This window comes from Petaurus breviceps, unplaced genomic scaffold (genome assembly GCF_028583685.1).
Source record: "Petaurus breviceps papuanus isolate PSGF00001 unplaced genomic scaffold, PetGlider_PUasm1.0 178, whole genome shotgun sequence".
NCBI classification, from domain to species: Eukaryota; Metazoa; Chordata; class Mammalia; order Diprotodontia; family Petauridae; genus Petaurus; species Petaurus breviceps.
Window position 1 is genome coordinate 25,676,174 of NW_027185777.1, and position 21,354 is coordinate 25,697,527.

The 21,354-nt window shown below is 34.7% G+C and overlaps 1 protein-coding gene across 20 annotated transcripts in view; it reads right to left on the reverse strand.

Moving 5' to 3' along the window:
• Positions 1 to 21,354, reverse strand: part of PARD3 (par-3 family cell polarity regulator) — a 739,747-nt gene that overhangs the window by 248,085 nt on the left and 470,308 nt on the right. For all 20 annotated transcript variants that reach the window (XM_069086491.1, XM_069086485.1, XM_069086482.1 and 17 more), the window contains 2 exons: positions 14,207 to 14,357; positions 2,591 to 2,780 (listed from right to left, as the gene is read on the reverse strand). In XM_069086491.1, coding sequence (XP_068942592.1) covers positions 2,591 to 2,780; positions 14,207 to 14,357 — 341 coding nt within the window. The remainder of the gene's footprint in view (positions 1 to 2,590; positions 2,781 to 14,206; positions 14,358 to 21,354) is intronic.

Genomic DNA, 21,354 nt, shown 5'->3' on the forward strand with positions numbered 1-21,354 from the left:
ATGTATAAACATAAGCATCAAGTCTCAAAATGTGCTTAGAACCTTTAAGTTCCTTTTGAAGCCAGATGTTCCATTGGTACAAAATAATTCTTGACTTGAACAAGGTTGCTGCCCAGGAGTGACAGCCAGAATATAAACTATATATTTTAAAGACAAAACTCCACATGGGAAGTTGCTGATGATGGCAACTAGTACAAATACAGAACATCTTTGTTCATTTTGCTGTGCTCATTCACCTTTGAACACGTACTTCTTATTCTCAAAATTTACTCTGAACTGTGTAGAACCTGAAAATCTAAAAGGGATTAAGAGATAACTGTTGGTGTGAGAGTCAAGCTCTAAAAATTAGTGCCTTGTTTGTGTAATTTTACCTTATTTTTATTTCTTTGGAAATTATGTTGTCACTAAGAGGCACACATTTTGCCACCATTTTTATCAGCAACATTATTTTCAATGTGCTATAAATTAATTAATGGATTGAGAAAAGCATACTTTGCTCATCAGAAAACTAAAACTTTTAATTGGACATATCCATTTGACACAGACAGCCATCTACAATTTGCAAATGAATTGTAGAAATACTCAGTTAAAAAAATCAAATGAAGTTGGATGTGTTACTAAAAATAACTAAAAGTGAAGGTCTTTAAATTGCATCATTATTACTGGGCTCCTATCAATATAACCCATTAAATTAATGTATGCAGTGGGCGATACATCAACATGCTTAACAAGTAAGACTGCTAGAACAACAATGGACTCTTTAAAGAATGTAACCGTATTTTGACCCTCAATGTTATTAAAATTCCAGTTATTAATCCTGTCTTATTGCCCTTTTGTTTTCATAACATTTTCATCAAGGATTAGAGAGATATTGTCAGGCTGGAAAGCTTACATTTTCTGCTGTGATTCAGAACAGCTGCCATTATTGTTTGGATAACCCTTAGTCCATGTTCTTAACTTTACCCTATGCTCCTTCAGAAAAAAATCACACAAGGCACCTACATTTTCCAAGTCTTTCTCCCTCCATTAGCAGCAGGAAATGAATGCAACAATCTATTTCTAAGATTTATTTATTTATTTTCCCAGACAGTCCATCAGAGGCACTATAGTAACTGCTCCTACGGCTAACGCTTTACCAAAACCCCTCAATAATTCCATATACAGGTGGAAATTGCAATATTCTGCCCCCCAAGATGAATACTGGGAATGCTTAAGCCCTGTAATCATTGCTGTTGCTTTTGTTTCCTGAAAAACACATGAACTACAACAGTAAATGTAACAGTATTTGCAGATTTCAAATATGTTTTACTTTGTACAGTGGCTTTTCCCACTACAGTCAACTGAAAAATTCATTCAGAGATAAGCTATTATCATCCAGTCTTGAGTGTGGTTTGATTTGAAAATTCTCATATTTTCTACTGGAGAACTTTTCTTGTGTCCTTTCCCCACCCCCATTTCTTAAAGCTACAGATGGACTTCTTAAAGACCCAAATAACAGAAAAAATTATTCCAAGAACAGCTGCAGCATTAACAGAGAAACAAGGTGGAGACAAATGTATTTTTTAAACTCATGAAAATAACGTTCAGAACCAGTAACATCAATTCCTTAGACATCAAGTTTGGATTATTAACAAACACAAATAGGGGGGGCAAGAGATGAGGGGGAGAGGAAACAGGAGAGGCAGAGGGAAAGGGAAAGAAAGGGAGAGTTAGAGAGAGAAGGATTTTTTTTTAAGGAAATGGCACATTGGAACAAATGAAAGGAGTGATGCCACCACCATCTAAATAGGATTTTGCTGATGCACTCCTAAAAGACCCTAGAGACAGGGCAATGAGAAAAATCTACTATAATACTTCATACTGTTGGTGTTAATTATCACTACAACCTAAGGGGGGAAGGGGGTCCCTCAAAGGGATCTTTTATTTTGCTTATTGATGTATATAATTACTAAACTTGCAAATTAATGTACAATTCAACATTCAAACACTACATATCTTCTCAATAACATCAAGCACTATTTTCATTTCACAAACAGAAAACATATTAATAAAACACTGGCTGCCCAAAGAATCAATTGATTTGGCATAAATAATAAACATGAACAGTAAAATCAAATCAACCTACAAAAGAAATCTTAATAAGAAAACCTGTGTTCTAAAGCTTAAGCATCAAGAATATTAATTTTGTCCATAATTTCTTCATACCTTTATTTAAAAGATCTTAAGACTCAAGGCAGGGTAGGGGGAAACTTATGTAGCTAAATTACATTTTAAAATGTTTAATGAAATTAGCAAAGCTGTATATGACATTCAGTACTTAACAACCATTGGCAAACCATAAAAACAAATTAATTTTCCTCTTAAATTGTTTAGAATACCCTCTGAAAGGCTAATAAAAATCAATAAGTTTACATGAAAAGTTTCTTTTATTAAAAGGGTGATAATTAAGGGTGTGAAAATAGTGAAGGCTGAATACTGCTTTTAAAAAAAAATCTGTGATTAAATATGCACTGTGATCAACCATTTAAAAAGTACAAGAAAATGTAATTGCAATTAACCATTGTTTTCAAGCCTGGAACTGTGATCTTACCAGTCTGCTGAATCACTAATTGTGGCTTTAGCCCATGCTCCAGCATCTGTTATTCCAAATCCCACATCATCATGGGAGCTAGAGGATGATTGGTCCGAAAGATGAGGAGGGAGTACTGGCAGTCTGTCATCTTCTATGATAACAGTGTCATCTTGGGGCATGTTCACTGTTGGAGACAGCTGGTATTTACCTGAACAACAAAAAAGAAGGAGCGATAAAGTATAGATATGGGCTAGAATATTATTATATAGATATCACAAGGTGGTTTTCTTTTAAAAAAAATCTATTTTGAAGTGTCAAAATTGCCATGCATCCAATCGGCCTGATAGAAGACAAAATTTAAAATATAGTTAAGTCTTCATATACATTTTGTAAATGGGAAAAAAAACCAACCACTGGATGCACAAGAAAACACATTCTTCTCATCATATAGTAAAATCTTAGCTCCTAAGAATGACTTTATTTAGTGAGCCTAATGATCTGTAGCCTAAGAATGCACCAAAAATATTTCACAACTATTGCTTTAGGTCCTAAAATGTAGGAGATGGGGAAACAATCATTAAATAGTTGTGGTGAGATATATAAATTCTTGAAAATCCACACATATGTCAAGAATCTTTTTTCTTTAATAGAAATTTAAATGATACAAAAATGTAATTTAGCTATAAGAAACAACACTAAATTAGTTTTATAAGCATTTAAACTTTTGATTCATTTTATCTATTTCTCTTCTTAAAATGCAGAATTAGAAAAGCCAACAATGGATGAAGGTTCATTTCTCCCTGCCCCCCCCCCCAACCCAAAGTTGCCATGTGACTTTGGTTCTGCCTCTGTTACTAGTCGTATAACTTCATAATGTCTCTAGGCTTCAGTTTCCTCCTCTCTAAAGTAGCAAACTGATCAGTTGAGTCACTTCCTTGTATGGTCTCATGTTCTCCCATCTGCACTTGAATTTTGTGAATTTTATCTAGAACTTGAGGAAGACCTGATTGGGAGTCACATGGGATGAACACATCACTAGCTCTACTTTGTGCTTCTGTTGTCTTGAAACAATATGGTCTTTTGCCAAGAGAATTGTAAATGCTACAGAACTACACCTTGGGTATTTACTCTAAAGATTTGTTTTACTGGGCAAGGATACTTCACTATTTAATTTTTCAAATTTTATTAGCTAATACTTCAATATTTTAAGTTTTTTTTTAATCAACATAGGTACTTAAAAAAAGCAAATCAAAATTCCTATAAACTTATACTTACGGCATTTCTTTTTGACTTCCTAAGAAAATGTGCCTCCCTCCCAAAATTTTTTATATTATTTATATCTATTATGACAGGAAGGATGATGTTATTTTATGTTTCAGTTGTGACATCATGACCCCATTTGGGTTATTTTTGGCAAAGCTACTGGAGTGGTTTGCCATTTCCTTCTCCAGTTCATTTTACAGATGAGGAAACTGAGGCAAACAGCATTAAGTGCCTTGATCAGCTTAGAAAGTACCTGAGACCAGATGTGGACTAAGGAAAGTTAGTCTTCCTGACTCTAGGCCTGGCACTCAATCCATTGTACCACCTAGCTGCTTGATTGGGATGGTGAGGGGACCTGAAAAACTGCATCCTAAACAAACTAGCCGAAAAACATGGGAGCTTAAGGAAAAGGACACTTAGGAAGATTTGAAATACTACCATGCAAATGTCCCCTTGAACCCTATAGGGAATAAATAGGACTAGAGAAAAAAAAGTTAGAGGCAGATTTCAGATTAAATAAGGAAAAGCCTCTTGAAAATCCCCAAAGTAGAATGGGTAGTTGCTAAATTATCTAAGTTCTATCACTCTCAAAAGCAGGTTGGACAAGCAATGGTATTAGAGAGGGTATTGAATTAGATGGCTATTCTCAGGATTAAGACTCTATAACATAAACAGCTACTAAAAAGAACTCTTATGAAATAAAGCTATCACAATGTCCCAAGGAAATGTTGCTTTACTAATGTGTCAACAACCAAACCTATATTATGAAAAAATCCCATGCAGCAAGTTGTTTCTTTATTAGAAAGTGTTTACATTTTATTTAAACTGAAGGCAGGGAATAGGGAGCTGACATTCCTTCCTCTCATCCCCCCCATCATTGCCTGGACTCCCTAAATGATTTTACTACCTTACACATCCCAAACACCTCAGTTCTTTAAACCACCTATATCAAAATTGCTGCTCCCAGTCCTTAGAGAAAAAGTGGAGGCAGGGTTGGGGAGGGAAGTGCCAGCCTAAGGGCAAAGTTCTAATTGAAGATCCCACCTCTAAGGGGTGAACAATTCAATATTCAGTTCCAAGAAGATGGAATCTCTTTGTTCACAGTCTTGGCTTACTTTAAGCAACAGACTACATGTATACCTTGAAAGTAAGTATGTAGGGGGAGGAAAAGAAAAGACAAGTGGAAAATGTAAATGATGGGACATCTTCAATTTGCAGAAGAATTAGAAAAAAAAAACTGGTAAATTACTGTGTTCACTGTTAGGAATATATTCCACTAGTGATTCATGGGAAAAATTGGATTCATTACAGCAGGAGGCATCTACAAAGAATAATTATACAATGTTACAGATTCATTATAAGAAGAAACATTTACGATTACATATGGCTTCATGGATCTTTTCCTAGAATATTCTATGTAAACCTAAGAGTTAACAGTCTTGTAGGTTTTATGTTTGGAAATGAGTACATTAATAGTCTAAACATTAACCTTTCCATCAAAGAAATTTGAGCTGGGTAAAGAATGGCCTGTTAACACAAATGACAGGCATTCTGACAGTGATGAGTTGTTTGCCAAGTAGCACCCTATTCTTGGAATAATTTTCACTTTTTAAAAAAGTTATGCCTTGAGAAGGAGAACTAGAATATTGTCCTGAAATTTACTCAAATTATTTTACCTAATTGGCATTGGGGTTCACAGTCCAAGGACAAGATAAGAATAAGGAACGATATACTGATTTAAACACAAGAACTAGAAATGGGGAAGGATTCATAATACTAATATCTGACGTTTGTGCACATTTAAATTTTTTGCAAAATGTTTGACATACTCAGCTCAGCAGGTGGCAGTGAACAGAGCATGAATTATGGAGTCAGGAGGACCTGAGTTCAAATCCAGCCTTATACACTAATTGTGTGACCCTAAGCAAGTCAGGATTTCTGCGTGCTTCAGTAACCTGACCTGTAAAATGTGTATAATAACATATTATAATATATTAAATAATATATATTATATAATAATAATAATAACAATAATAATAATAATATAATGGTTTCTACTATTATTTCCCAGGGTTGTTGTGAGGATGAAATGAGATAATATTTATAAAACCCTTTTTAAATCTTAAGTAAATGCTAAATATTGCTGTTGTTGAAAATAATAATAATTATGGAATTTGAGTCTCAAAATAATGCTATGACATAGAATTAAATCTAATCCTAATTCTATAGAAAAACAATTTTTGAAAGTTAATTCATTTCTATCATTTTTAAATGTGCATTCACATGAATTTTTAGTCCTGAAATCATTTGCTTCTAGGTAAGCATAGCTTAAAAAAAAAAAAAGGTTACACTGTCCCTGAATAGGATGAGCAGATTAGTTCCAGTCCCCAAATAATCTCTATATTTCATGAAGAACTTGTTGCCTAACAAAATGTATGTCAATTCAAATTGCTCGTCTTTCATCTAACACATCTGAACAATAACCTTTGACTGGCATTTCAAATCTACTTTTCTGGGCATAAAGTGTTAGAACAGTTTTAAAATACGAACAAAACCTAATATACAAAGCTTCGATCTAATCAAAACCAAGAAATTTTTTTACATCATATTTATGTATTCACCAAATGTTTATTAAGCTCCAACTGTGTTCAATGCATTGTTCTAGATGAGTTGACTGTTATTGGCATGTGTGTTCATTTGTTAGATGAAAAGAATTTAAAGAATAAGCCATGCTCATGAGTGACTGGGGATGATGAAATAAATGCCTTTGAGTGGTACCAAGTGTTACTGATGAACAGGGGAAAAACACATGGGCTGAAACTTCATGGTGAGTTTTCCCCAGTAAAATTATAGATGAGCTCAGAAAATCATTAGCTTTCAACCCTTAATTTGCTTTCTTTTGGAATATTCATATGATTCAGACTCTGACACATACTCAGGGCAAGTCACTGAATCTCTAACTCTAACCCCTCCAAGCCCCATATTGACTTAGAAAACTACAAATCAACATTTTCCATGTTCTGCTGTAGTTTTACTTAGTTATTATTTACTTTTTAATGGATTTATTTCCCAAATACATTTTAAATTAGGTTGGGCTACACTAGGCTATGGGTTTGACATGTGTGTTTGAGGCAACTCTTGAATACTGACTCAAGAAGGAGCTGACCTGCATTGGAGTTACCAATAAAATAAAAACATTCAGTACCTATCCATTAGTCCACTATGATGAAAGATTTATAAAAATCCTTTGTCACAGAAAACTTACAAGATGGGTAGCCTAACTATTACTATTGATATTTAATAATAAGAAAACCAAGATTCAGAATTAAATTACTTGTTAGGGATAAAAAAAAAAAACTAGGAATGTCAGGACCATGGCATTGAGCTCCATCCTGACTCCAAAAAGAATGCTAGTTACAGTATGTGATAAAAAGCATTGCATGTTGGCATGTGTTATATATGTTCATTCAGGCCAGTTATTCATCTGAACCCTGGCTCCATTCAAATAAATGTTAATTAAGCAACATTTCCAATTGGTGTGGGTGGCCTTCTGTTCTGAACAGAACAAGGCCTTGGGAAGATAGTGGAAGGATCAATGGATTTAAGAATACCAATCCACAGACATGAGCTTTAATATCTCTCAACCTCTGAAATACAAAAGGACTTGAATCCTTAAATATTTTTATGCCAGGGTCTCTGCTGCCAAGTTGGTAATTTGTTCATCTATAGGAATGATAACAGACTACAGGCAGATTTTCCTCCATAGCTACCACTAAAGTTCTTCTCAGATATTATATTGAAATATCGAGATGACCCTGGGTTCTTGAAAGCTAATACAGCAACATCCATCCTTTGTCCTTAGTTCTGCTCCTTAGGGTCAAGCAGATCAAATATAATCCATCATGTATTTGACACAACTTCATATATCTGAAAAAGCAATCGTATCCCCAATATTTCTCCAAACAAAACAATCAGTTCTTTCAACCAATCCTTACATGACGTGTAATTCATACATGTAATTGGCACATTACAAATTTGTTAACCAACCCCAACTGAACCCTCACTGCAGCAAGGCAGTCATTTTATCACTCCGGAATTGATTTCCTCTTGTCTTTAAAGTAAGCTGACTTTTATTTTAATGAGACAACTGAGGTCCTCCCTCATGTGAGCTCCTCCCATTCTCTTTACCAGAAAATCCTTTGACATCAACTTGTACTTTTTACCTCTTTCTCTATTAGTTCCTGACAAAGAGGGGGGCATCACCTTTACATGGGTACTTGATCCCAATTCCTCCCATATTCTTCATTAGATCACACTCCCCCTGCCTGCTCTTAAGTCTTCAGTCTCTCCCTTATAAAATATTTCCTATTCACTAATTTCAAACATGACCAAATTTTACTTATCCTTAAGAAAAGAAAAAAACACTCACTAGAAGGTTTCACTCAAGCTATTGCCCTATAACTTTCATGTCATTCTCAACCAAACTCTGGAAATAATTGTTTACATTCATTATCTCCACTTTCTCTCCTCTAACCACTCCTGAACTCTTTGCAATCTGGATTTTTACTTCAACACTCAATAGTATCTACTTTCTCCAAAGTTGCCAATGATCTTTGAAATGCCAAGTCTGATGGGCTTTAATCAGTCTTAATCATTTTCAACTTATTTGTTGACCATCCCTTCCCTTGAATGATTTCTTGTTTCTGAGTATTTATGACACTACTCTCTCCCGGTTCACTATGTACCTGTCTGCTCACCTTTGCTGTTTGCTCACCTATCTCAGTCACCTTTGCTAGTTCATCATCTATGTGATGGTTCCCAGCTGTAAGTGTTCCCCAAGGTTCTATCCAGAGAATCTTAACCTTTTTTTGTGTCATTGCCTCCTTTCACAATTTGGGCAAGCCTGTGAGCCTCATCTCAGAATGATGTTTTTAAATACACAGGATTAAAAAGAAAGCCATTAAATGATGTTTTTAAATACACAGGATTAAAAAGAAAGCCATTACAGAGAAACAGTTGTCTAGCTAGCTAGCTATCCTCAAAGTTCACAAAACTTAGATGACTTTTTTTCATGCTCTTAGAAATCTCATTAAAGTCAGATTCCATAGGTTTAACTCTCTATGCAGATGATTCAATATATCCAATCATGAGTTTCGGCACTTTATCAAGAATGACCTATTAAACATTTCATCCTCAATGTCCTCAAGACATCAAAACTCAATGCAATGAAAACAGAAATCATTATAATTCCCTCCAAATCCATTCCTCCTAAAAATTTCCTTTTCTGTCAAAGGCACTACCATCTTTCCATCTCCCAGTTTTGTAATCTTAACATTATCTTGGATTCCTAACCCTTATTTACCCCACCTATGTGATCAAATCTTTCCATTTTAACCTTTACAACATCCTTTGCATGAACTGTTTTCTATCCAATGACACAGTCACCATTTTAGTTCAAGATCTAATCATCTCTAACTCAAATTATTGTACTAGACTCTATTTAGTCACTGCCTCACGTTTCTGTCTCTGTCTATTTTTCTCTCCTCTCCCCTCCCTCCAACCCAGTCCACCACCCAGGATGCTGCCAAACTAATTTCCAATACGGGGAGATTTAGCCACATTATTCCTCTTCTCAGACAAATCCAGTGGCTTTCTTTTACCTCTAGGATCAGATATAAACTGTCTCTTTTTTTTTTTGTCCCTATACAAACTGGACCCAACCTATCATTTGAGCTCCAATGGAAAGCACTGCCACCCACACTGTGTGATGCAGTAACAACAGTCTTTTCTATTCTTCACACACAGGTCCCTCCATATCCTATTCCTACATCATTTTTTTCTGCTTGGATATTTTTCCTCTTTAATTCTCTCTTCCTTTGAGATGTAACACAAGTATCATCTATGGGAAATCTTTCCTGATCCTTCCAAATTATGTCATACTTAACTACTTTGTCTATACTTGTATTTATGCCCTTTATAATTCTGCTCTATATAAAACCACATATATGTACAAACACACACACAAGCTTTTCTACCCTTTAAAAATGATTGTTGAGAGTAGAAATTATTTCCTTCTTAGTATTTGTATATTTTGTGCCTTGCAAATAGTAGATAGGTACATAATAAAAATTTTGATAGTTGCTGATTGATTAATGTAATGGTTTCAAGTCCCCTCATCATCCTGGTTCACCTTCCTGTTGAAAGGGAATTGTTTTTCCTGTACTTCTTTTATAACAGACTTAAGCAAACAGAAGAGCTAATGAAACATATAATACATAGAAAAATAAGTACAGTTCAGGTAAAATTATGGGAAAATATGAATTTATATAGTACTTTTTAAGTCAAATTTTGCCGTTGAAATAGAATCTAGCAATAGTTATCTTAGGAGCCTTAGAAATGATGGATAATGTCTCACAAAATCATTAATCATCACAAACCCCACAGATTTTAAGATTATGATTTATCAACTTCATTTGGAGTACAAGTGAAACAGAGAATTGCAAAATTATGTTCTCCTAAATGTTTATTCACTGAAAATAATTTACATAGAAAACAATATTGTACATAATAAAAGAAGCTGAACTAAAAATGTAACAATGCCTCTTAAGTCGTCTTGATTTTTAATCACACTTAAAAAGCAAACAAGAACATTAATTTCCTTTTATATTTCCATTATTTACCATATGAAAATATGTTGAAGAAAATTTCTTTTCAAATTCACCATGATTGTATAAATGCAATTACTAACAAAATGAGTTACTAAATTGAATATTACAAACTCTTTTTATGTCAAACAGAAAGTTATTTTTGAAATAAATGTTACCAAAATTCTAGGGTCCCCTAACTTATTAGACCTTAGAGAATGTTAATTTGCATAAATTGATCTAATCATCCAAAGCTTGATCTTATGGTTCATACAATTAATGCCCTTGTTGCTTATTAGTGCTTATGGACATCAAAAAATGAAAACTTCTTTTTTCATTTCTTACTTTTCAGGCCAGCAACCAAGATTACATTTGTATCAATTTCAGAAGAGATCAACACTGTTAGTTATGACTAACCTTAAGGGAGATGAATAAAACTACTTACTTCTCCAACATTTAGAATATGATTGGAATGCTAATTATGACTTCCCTTGAGAACACTTGTGGAAATATCACTGGACTAAGAGGCCAAGATCCTATATTTGAATCCTGACTTTGCTACTTTTTCCCTGCCCAACCTGAGATAATGAGGTCAGTTAGCTTCTCTGGTCCTGAGCTTCCTCAGATATAAAACAAAGGACTGCATTAAGTGGCCCCTAAAGTCCATTCCAGGTTTAAATGCTATATAGTCCTTTGTTTAGCATACTAAACAATAATTAAGAAAGCTACAGAAGTGATTCTAAAGATATGTACAAGTTATATGGAATCATAAAACAGGAAAAGATCATAAAGGTCTTTTACTTTTCCATCCAGACACTTTTGATGAAATTCACTAAACAAGTGCAACCTTATTTTCCTAAGAAGCAGTGGCATTGAGGATTATTATTAATAAATAAGATTTGCCTTGGGAATGAACACATTTTATCTCCATCTAAATTAGAAGTGACCTTTGAGTAAGTCAATTAACTAACTTTTCTGTTCCTCAGCTATGAAATGAAAGTGGAGGGCTAAATGATCTCTAAGGCACTTCTAGTTCCATCACTCTATATTCTGTTCTCTAGGTCTTTCCACAGGTGCATATTTGTATAGGCATGCATTTGGAGAAACTGGTCATTTGTTCTTGGAGGCAGTTTCTTCTTTTGATTGAGAAATTTTAGTTTACTTTCAAATGACAGGCCATAGAAAGTGCTCAATAAGAAAAAATTTCCCAATCCCTTTTGAATTGATGAGACTATCAAGTTAGGCAGCTAGCTTTTCAATGTATTACAACTGAGACATGGTCTGTGGAAAATAGCACCACTGGATGCCTCCAGGAAACTGCTCTATAAAGAGCAGGACAGAACCATCATCCAAGCAAGATCTAGATGTTGAATAATTTCCAAGAGCTCCATTCGATCAACAATTATTTATTAAGTGCTTAGTATGGGTCAGGGACTGTGCTAGGCACTTGGGATATAATGCAATGAATGAGGTAATCCCTAGTTGAACATAAAATGTCTCACTGTTGCTTAGGGGGAAGGTACATTTTAATGTTCTATTCAGACATTGGCTTTCTTTGATTTAACAGCTTTCATTGTTTGTACTTCTGTTTGGGCATTATATTAATACCCAAGTATTGGGTATTATATTAATAACCATTGTATTATTCTTTTGTAGTGCTTCCCATTTGAATGGCAATAATATCTTAAGGCATCTGATACTGAGATATGGACTAATGCCTGAAAGAACTCCAAATTTACAGTGAAAAGGTAATAACAAAGAGAAAATGAAAATTTTAAAGCAAAGTATACTTGAAATCTCCAGTATCAAGTCTAATTCACTTCTAAAAATTGGTCTAAGAAAATATCAAAACTTCGTAATGCCAGTTTCATTTAACATGAAAACATATACATTTCTTCAACCTAGGAGAAAAAAGCAGAAATTATACCGTCAAACAAATTTTAAAGAAATAAAGGGAAGCATATTCTATCACACAGCACAGAGATGGCTGAGGTGACTTATTGTCATAGGAAATATCAGAATTTTTAGATAGGTCCATTGTAGACACAGGAGTCAGGGATAGGAACATGGAGTATAAGACAAAATAAAAGGGACCGATGAAACCATGACTAATGAAGCCTGGGTAACAGCCCATGAGGAAAAGGAAGGAATCCCCAACCCCTATGTACAGCATTGCAAAATGCCACTAGATGAATAAATTGGGTTTTATTTTTCGCCTTCCTCTGAAGCATCAGGGATTGGAAGCAGGATGCAGGTTACCGGAACTGATGGACCAATGGCCTGATCCAGTATGGCAAATCCTATGTTCCTATAATAAAGGGGAAATTACAGTATATCACTTTGTATACACAGACACACAGACATTCTCTCTCTCTTTCAGGGGCTGATCTTCCTTCAAAAGAAAATGGTTTTAACATGGATAAAGTTCATTCACATCAATGTCAACCAGTATATAAAATCCAATAAAAGTGAAAGGACAGAAAACTTTTATAATCTAAAAAACCTTATTGTATGGCACCATTTCAAAGGGAAAAAAAAAAAAGAAAATATTTATCAAGAGACAACACAGAAACAGAATTGAATTATATTTGCTACAAGATAAGAAAATAGGGATTTGGGAACTTCTGGCGCTAAAAAGATTCCTAAGGGACATCCATGCCAAATTATAGTATAATTATTTGTGTCCATGTCTTATCTCCCATGTAAGACTGTAAGCTCCTAGAGAGCAGGGACTAAAATCTATTCATTTCCTTATGTCCCCAAGAGAGCCTTTGGACATGATAGGAATTGATTGAATAAAGGTCTGCCATAAATGAAATTCATTCTTGTTTTCACCAAAAAACCTTGGATTCTCTATGTATGAACTGAAACCGAGTTGATTTTAAAATATATTTTTCGATTAGAGCTTGCAAAACATTTCAGCAATAAAAGTGGTTTATATCAGGTACTATTCTAATCAAATAGCTTCTCGTGTTTTAAATCTGAAAACCCTCACAAGCTAATCCCACGATGAGCAACTCAGTAAATCCAACCACTCCGATGGCAAGGCAAGTCTTTATTAACTGGATCTGTTAGTGAGAAACTGAATTGCTGCTGAGGAAGTGCTAATAACCTCATTACCCACTGGGGGCTATACAGATAGTATGGTGCTGAATCCAAACAAAGGATGCAGAAAATGAGTTGCAAGATTTGAAAACTAGTGTTACCAAAAAAGAAAAATACACATACAACTGAAATAGAGAAATATCCCATTAAACACAAACCTGATGAAAATTACTATTAAACTACTTTTCCCCCACTTTGGGTAAAGCTTAAATATGCCCCAACACAACTTGTCAATCCTTCCTGCCACTGTCCACTGAGCTTTTTATTTTTAACAATGCTTCTCTAGCCATCCCAAACAGACTAAGAACACTTCAGTTGCTGGAAAATATTTCAAAATTATCCCATCATTTTCTCTCACCTGGTTGGGGATTTAAAACTCACTTAGCAAAATCAATTTATTGATTTACTTTCTTCACATTAGCTTTTCTTAAATGCTTACAGGGAACCTCTTATCTTTCAATCACAGTTAGAAAACTGGACATTACTTAAAAAAAATGGTCACTACTACTTTTCAGCTACACATGTCCCTTATGAGTTTTATGCTAATAAACCTTCGGGGAACAAAAACAAAGAGAAAGGGACAAAAGTAAGTGGTGATAAATAAGAGTTTAATATGACTTACCCATTATCCTACTGAGTGCAGCATTTCTTGTGGGAGATTCATCAAGACTCTCAATCCCACTGTAGAGGGAGTGGGAAATTCTTCTTTCCCTGTCATCCAGCACAGTTTCAATAGGCAGTTCTGGCCCAGAGGGGCTCCCAGGTGACTTCACCTAGATAGAAAGAGAATCAGAATTAAAGATCCATTTATCAGCATTTGGCTCTGGGAGAACCACAACAACTTGCCCAAAGCTTGGACATGGCTGGTTACCAAATGAACTAGAATGTGTCACTCTGGACCACCATAATTTGTGATGACAGCTCTGTTTAACAATGAGCTTTACGACACCTAATATTGTAGCTCCTGTGAAGTCCTGCCACATTTCAGCCCTGGCAGATGAACTATGTATGTATGCACACATATTTAAGTTTACATTTAAATATATGTGTATTTTTGTATGCATGTGTATATAGGTATATGTGTATGTGTGTTCATTTTCTTCATGTGCTGCAGTTTATTTCTTCAGATAGCTAGCTTGTCTCATCTTAATTTAGTTTAGCCTGCTTTAGGAGTCTGTCTTGTGGCAAGATCTTTTATAATGAAGAGTGACATGGACTAAATTTTTAAATTATATATATATACACAGAGAGAGAGAGAGAGAGAGAGAGAGAGAGAGAGAGAGAGAGAGAGAGAGAGAGAGAGAGAGAGAGTTTGGTTTCTAAGCCAGTTTTCCCATGATCATTCCATAACAGTATGAGTTTACTTACTTAAAATTACATAGAGCAAAATTTTTACATTTCTATGCTCAATGGGATCATTTAAAAATATTATGCAATTTTGAATATTATAACAGTAATATAAGTCTACTTCTCTCTATGTGTTTATATGATTAGCATGGGTGAGTCAGTTTAATATTTAAATTTTGAATATGTATATGTTTTCAGTGAGAGCCAGTAGTTTATTACTAAAGCAAAGGCAAATTAAGGCCATTCTTTGAGACATAATCAAAAATGTTATGTAACCAAAAATCTGATTAGATTTTGTTTGATCTGGTATGAGGATTTTTTGATTGTTAAATGACCTTGAAGACACATACTAAAGTTGTAGTATAGATAAACCCTAAGATCTTCTTTCCAAGAAACCATTACCATACAGCCTCTCATTGTATATTTGAAAAATTCATTTTTTGAAACCCAAGTGATTATTTAGAAGGTAAGAGTGGCAGCCTGGTGTACTGAGAAGAACATCAGCCTTGGTATCTGAAGACCTGAATTGGAGTCCCAGTTCTACCACTTTTTTTTTTCCCATATAAGACCCTGGGAAACTCAGATGGCCACACAACCTCTTTTCTTATTTGTAAATTGAGAATCATAACATTCATCTATTCACTTCACAAGGCTGATGTGAAGAATCAAATGAGATATGGCATATGATAGCAAGATGTAAACTTTACAGTACTATCTCAAGTAATACACAACGAGAAGGGCCATTTACCATATCAAGAGTTCTCAAATTTAGAGAATATTGTAAATTCAAGAAGGAAAAGTCAATTCACACTGTAGTGAACAAAAATAATATGCTACATGTTCTTTTAAGCAGCTGCCTCTAATAGTTCATACTATTCATAGGTAGGTCTAGCATGACAAAAGAATTCAGGCTATTAAAGTCTTTTAAAAATCCTCCAGGAGGTAAAAAAAAAAAAAGTACTCTTAAATGCAATACTCGCAACAGGAGCTTTGAAATCACCCCAATGGACTAACATCTTATGACATTTTGATGCTGGCTTATTGCCAGGCTTTGGGGGAAGGGCAAGGGAGGGGATTCACAGCATTCCAAGCGGATGAGGACACAATTGAGAGGGGTTGCATAGTCAGTAAAAATGATTATTTCTGTTAGAAGCTATTGTCTGTTTAATATAAATGAGATATTTAATGAAGTTCCGAATTGTAGACTTATCTCTCCCAGTTTGATAAGCACTGGGGAGATTTACTGCACTGAAGGGTCAACACAATTACAATTGGAGGCACGTCAAGCTGCAGGAGAATAATAAACTTGCAGTGCAAGTGAATTACACTCAATAAGGTTTAAATTGTAAAAAGAGGATTTGTTTTATTAGGTTTTTTTTAATTGCAGATTACAAGTGGAAGTTTTACTGAAGAGTAAATTAAACAATATTCAAGTCCTCTGATGTAAAGAAATCATAGAAAAATTTAGGGAGAATTTGACTGCTAAGTTCCAAGATTCTACAAAGAAATAAAAACAATTTATGAAACCAACATTCCCAGGACCCTTAAAGAACAACTACTCCCATGTATTGTAAAGGGGTGCATACATTAAGGAGATTAGCAGCCCAGTGCAACACAAAAATTGATTTTCCCAGGAGACAGAAATATAGGCTCAAGTTTGTTAAACAAATGCATTACTCCAATGCATCTGGGAGCACAGCAATTTTGACACTTTTTTGAGGTTGATAGCTAAGTTTCTTTATTTTGGAAAACCTTACTGAAATAGACACAAGAAAAATAGCATCCAGGGGCTCCATTTTAGAGGAATAACTATTACTCTCTTCTAATAGATATGCTTTGAAAAGAGAGCTGAGTACTTTAACATTTTCTCAGGAAAGATTCCTTTCCCCATCATTTCTAATTTGCATCTCAAAAGGCAGAATTAAATGAAGACATCAATAGTCAACTGCATAAATATTTAACAAAAGATACAATTATCTTTTAATTTCTAAGAAAAATTGGTGGAAGGCCACACAGCTTTGTTTTAAATCTTTTGATGAATTTTGTTTAAAGAAAATTTGAGCTAAAAAGAAGAGAGACACATCAAGTTGGAGCAAATGCCAAAGTAAAACAAAGTCAGGAAAAGTGAGAAAATGCTGTAGAAGCAACTAAGCACTTTTCATTTACCCCTTGGTTGTGATAGTCGTTTTACAGGTGGTTTCATATTTGTTATGAAACTTTATGAAGAGATGAAGGGCAACCCCTGTAAACACCAACTCCTGCTAAGAGATAAAGCAATGCTACCATTTCCTCCAAATCACCTTATCTCAGTCTTAGCTGTTCCCAGCAATTCTGCTGGACACAGAAGATGCAAACTTTTTAAAGAATGCTTTCTTTCCTCCTTGGAAAATTATAGAGCTAGAATGGGAAGGGACCTCGGAGGCAATCTAGTCCAAAAACCTTGAACAACAGATGAGGAAACTATCAGTGAGCTATTTTTAAAAAACAGAACAAAAATTCTAAACAGACCTAATTACTTCATGCAAATGCTTCTCATTAAAGACTTGGTTGGATTTTTTTTTCCTCCATGAAGAAATAATACCTTTTGCTTTTTAATGGCAAATGACAATTCTATTAATGATTCTGTAAAATGCTTTGTGTCATAGGTTTTATTTTTCTTTTGACTCTGGGTCAAAAGAAATGCACTCTCATCCATTGATTTTGTAGTGGAACCCCTCACAATCTTACTGAAACTCTACAAGAGAAATATCCTCCACTTCTGTCTATGAACCATGGATATAAGGAAGTTCTGAAGTGAGGAGGACACAGAAGGAAAGACAGGGAGTTTTGTTTTAGACATGTTGAGTTGGAGATGTCTATAGGATATCCAGTTCAAGGTGTCCAAAAGATAGCTGGTGACATGGAAGTGAAGAGGAGTAAAAGAATAAAGATAATCCATTTGCACAATTATGTCAAATCAACACACATTTGAGCTCCCACTAGGTACAAGGAACTGCTGGAAAAGCAATGCAAAACATACATCCTGAGGACAGTGAGTGAACAGAGTCAACTTTATGTGTAACTTCATCTGCTATCTTTTCTGCTTTGTAAAATCAGGATTAGCTTTAACTAATACTTTAAGTACTTTAATATTTTCTCAGGAAAGATTCCTGAGAATTTTTAAAATTATTTTTAAATAATTTTTAAAATTATTTCTGCTTTTCCATAGAAAAGTTCAGTGCTAAAAGTGACTAAAATAATTCTTGCCACCTCTGGGGTTGCAGCTTTCAAAAGCATATTGGCAAAAGTAAATTAATATTCACTGGGAAAGTCTAAATAAACATGACCCCCAAACAGGTGCAATTTTTCTCCCCAGGCTTGGACCACAAGATGGAAAATATTGAAAGAGAGACAGAGAGACAAAAAGAGAGAGACAGAGGCAGAGAGACAGAGAGAGAGAGAGAGACAGAGAGAAAGAGACAGAGAGAGAGGCACCTGCAGGAGTCTTCTGTAGCCAATGTATGATGGTATCTCAATGAAATACCAAAAAAAGGAAATATATAACAAGCATTTAAGTAGGCAATAATCAAAACACAGAAAAAAGTGATTGGATAATCTGATGCAATTTTAGATTGCATAGCACTGGAGAACACAATAGGTGAGCAGATGTCTTTCTGCTTAAAGTTTCACTTGATGTCAGTCTTCCCTGAACATTGAGCCAAGTTACCTCTGTGGATGCGTCAGTCATCAGCAGATCATTTCAACATATGGGTTGAACATCTTGTTTGAGGAGAGACTTCAGGGCTACATTTATATCATTATTGAAATTACTAAATTAAATGCTTTTTAAAAATTTAACAAAGAAAAAACAGAGTAAAATCATATTTTTCTATACCTATCCACTGAGTGATTATTTTTAAAAGGGCACTATACCACAGAAAATGACTTGCACAAGTCTGCATTTTCCCTTTTCATATCTTTGTTAAGGATATCCATAATATGTAATATAAATCATTCCCATGAAGAATTGATGGAGATTGTTTTTTTTTTTTAAAGCAATTGGGGTTAAGTAACTTGCTCAAGTTTACATGGCCAGTTATATCTGGATGTGGTGCTAAGTATCTGAGCCCAGATCTGATCCCCAGGTCATCCCGACACTGGCCTGGTGCTTTTACTAGCTGTGCTACCTGGCCGCCCCTAGATTTTTTTTTTTTAAAGTAGGAATTTCATTTTGGAGTCACTAATTTTTCAAAAAATTTCATGTTTGAAATAAAAGTTCTGTATGTGATATTTTCTTTGGAATCTCCTTTTTTATCTACAAAATAAATTCCTGGGTGTCTTTAAAATTCTCTCCTCTTTAGCACAAATATTTTATTATTTTTTTAATGGATATGGCCAATCACAATTGTTCTTTCTGGGTCTTAAGAGCTTCTTGAGAAGTAGTATGATACCCAGTGAGCAAAGGACTGTATTTAGAGCCAAAGGACCTGAGAACCAATACCAGAAAAGCCACTTGCTACTTTCTGTAACTTTGGGTCAAGTCTCTTAACTTCCTTGGGCCCCTCAATTTCCTTATTTATAACATGAGGATCTTGGATTAGATAGATAGATGACCTCTAAGGTGTTAGATTGAGAATCCTGTGATCTTTATACCATTGCTACTTCCTCACAAATGTATGAGACTGAAAGTTGATGAAATCCAAATGTGACAGTTACAATGTCATCATTTATGAAAAAAAATCACAAAAATGCCAGATTGCTTTCATTTTATGTTTGACTTTAGTCTCCCAGTTTCTTCTATATTTGAATTTGGATTAGTTATACTTCATACTATGATCAGGCTAATATTCACACCAAATTACCAAATTTGGCTTATCCTCAAAAAGTGTTAGTCTTTTGTGCCTGGGAAACAATCGTCTTCCATCAGCTTTAATCTTAGTGTTTCTTAAATAAGTTCATGTTCTAAACTAGTGTTACTCTTGGCTGTCATGTCTCATTCATTTAGTAAAAAGAATGAATGCTTACTGGATGAATGATTTTCTCAGCTGTTTTTTGTTTTTTGGTCATCTTTTCATTTTGATAATGACAGCATATGTACTATTAGTACATATTCAAATAAATAATACTAAGTTAACATTTATACAGAACATTAATGTTTGAAAAGATCTTTGCCAAAATTATCTCATTTTACCTTCACAAAAATCCTGGGAGGTAGGTACAATTATTATCCCCATGTTACAGATAAGGAAATAAAGGTAGACAGCATTTAGGTGACTTGTGTAAGCCATACAATTAGTATGTTTCTGAGGCTGGATTTGAACATGGATCTTCCTGACTCTAGGACCAGAATTCTATCAACTCTACCCAACTATCTATCAACATCTACCCAACTAATGAGTCAATATCCTCTGCATTAGCATTTTTCAAGGTGAACAACTTTTAAAAATAGTATGAGTTTCAGCTCATGTAACTGCATAATATACTGTCTTCTTGCATGGTATTTACATTGACTATTGTTATTCAATAGTAGATGATCTAACTAAACAATAATTTTGGAATAACTTCCTAATGCCATTTCCAGGCTATAAAGACATTAAATTTGCTATTTTCATGTGATTAGGTGAATGCCATGTGTAGGATCTTGTATCTCTTTTCTTAAAGAAAAAAAAGTGCAGAGATTAGGACCAGGATTTCCCTAGTATAAAGAACTACCAGATCAAGTCTCTCTACCACAGCAGTTTACCTTTTTCTCTGGAATGTAAAGTCTTAGAGAGTTGCCTAGAATACTGAGGGGTTTTGTGATTTGCCCAGGGCCACTGAACCAATACATGTCACTGACAGGACATGAACTCAGGTTTAGCAGGCTTCAATACCAGCTGTGTTCAATCTCCCGTGCTGCTTATCTTAAAAAGAGGAATAGTAAAGCCTAGGAATAGCCTAAAAGGCTTTATCATCTTATTAATGTATTTTGAACTGCACTTTTCATCAATAGAAATCATTACCCCCTTTAGTCACTTCTATATTAAAGCCACTTTGTTGAGGTCAGATTCAGGAGAGTGATTCAGGTGTGAAAAAATTCACTTAGACTTCTCTGTAGCCACCAGGAGCTGCTTTTATTTACATGAAAAGTACACATGGACCTTTTACTATAGTCACGGGGCTAAGTAAAAACATACTGATACTTGGGGAACTAGGGTTATACAGATGTTGCAGAATGATGATACCATTTTAGGCTTTCTTATGGGAGTTGAAGATTAGGGAAGGATGAACAGGCTGTTTACCAGATAATAAGGAATCTTATAACAGGTGGTTGACAGGATAAGAAGGACAGCGGGGACACAGGATAAGGAAGAAAAAACAACTCTTTTGGTCTTACAAGATAATGAGAATTATTATGGTATTCCATGAGAAGGGGGAAAGTAGTTTAGTTACAGGATCCTTAGG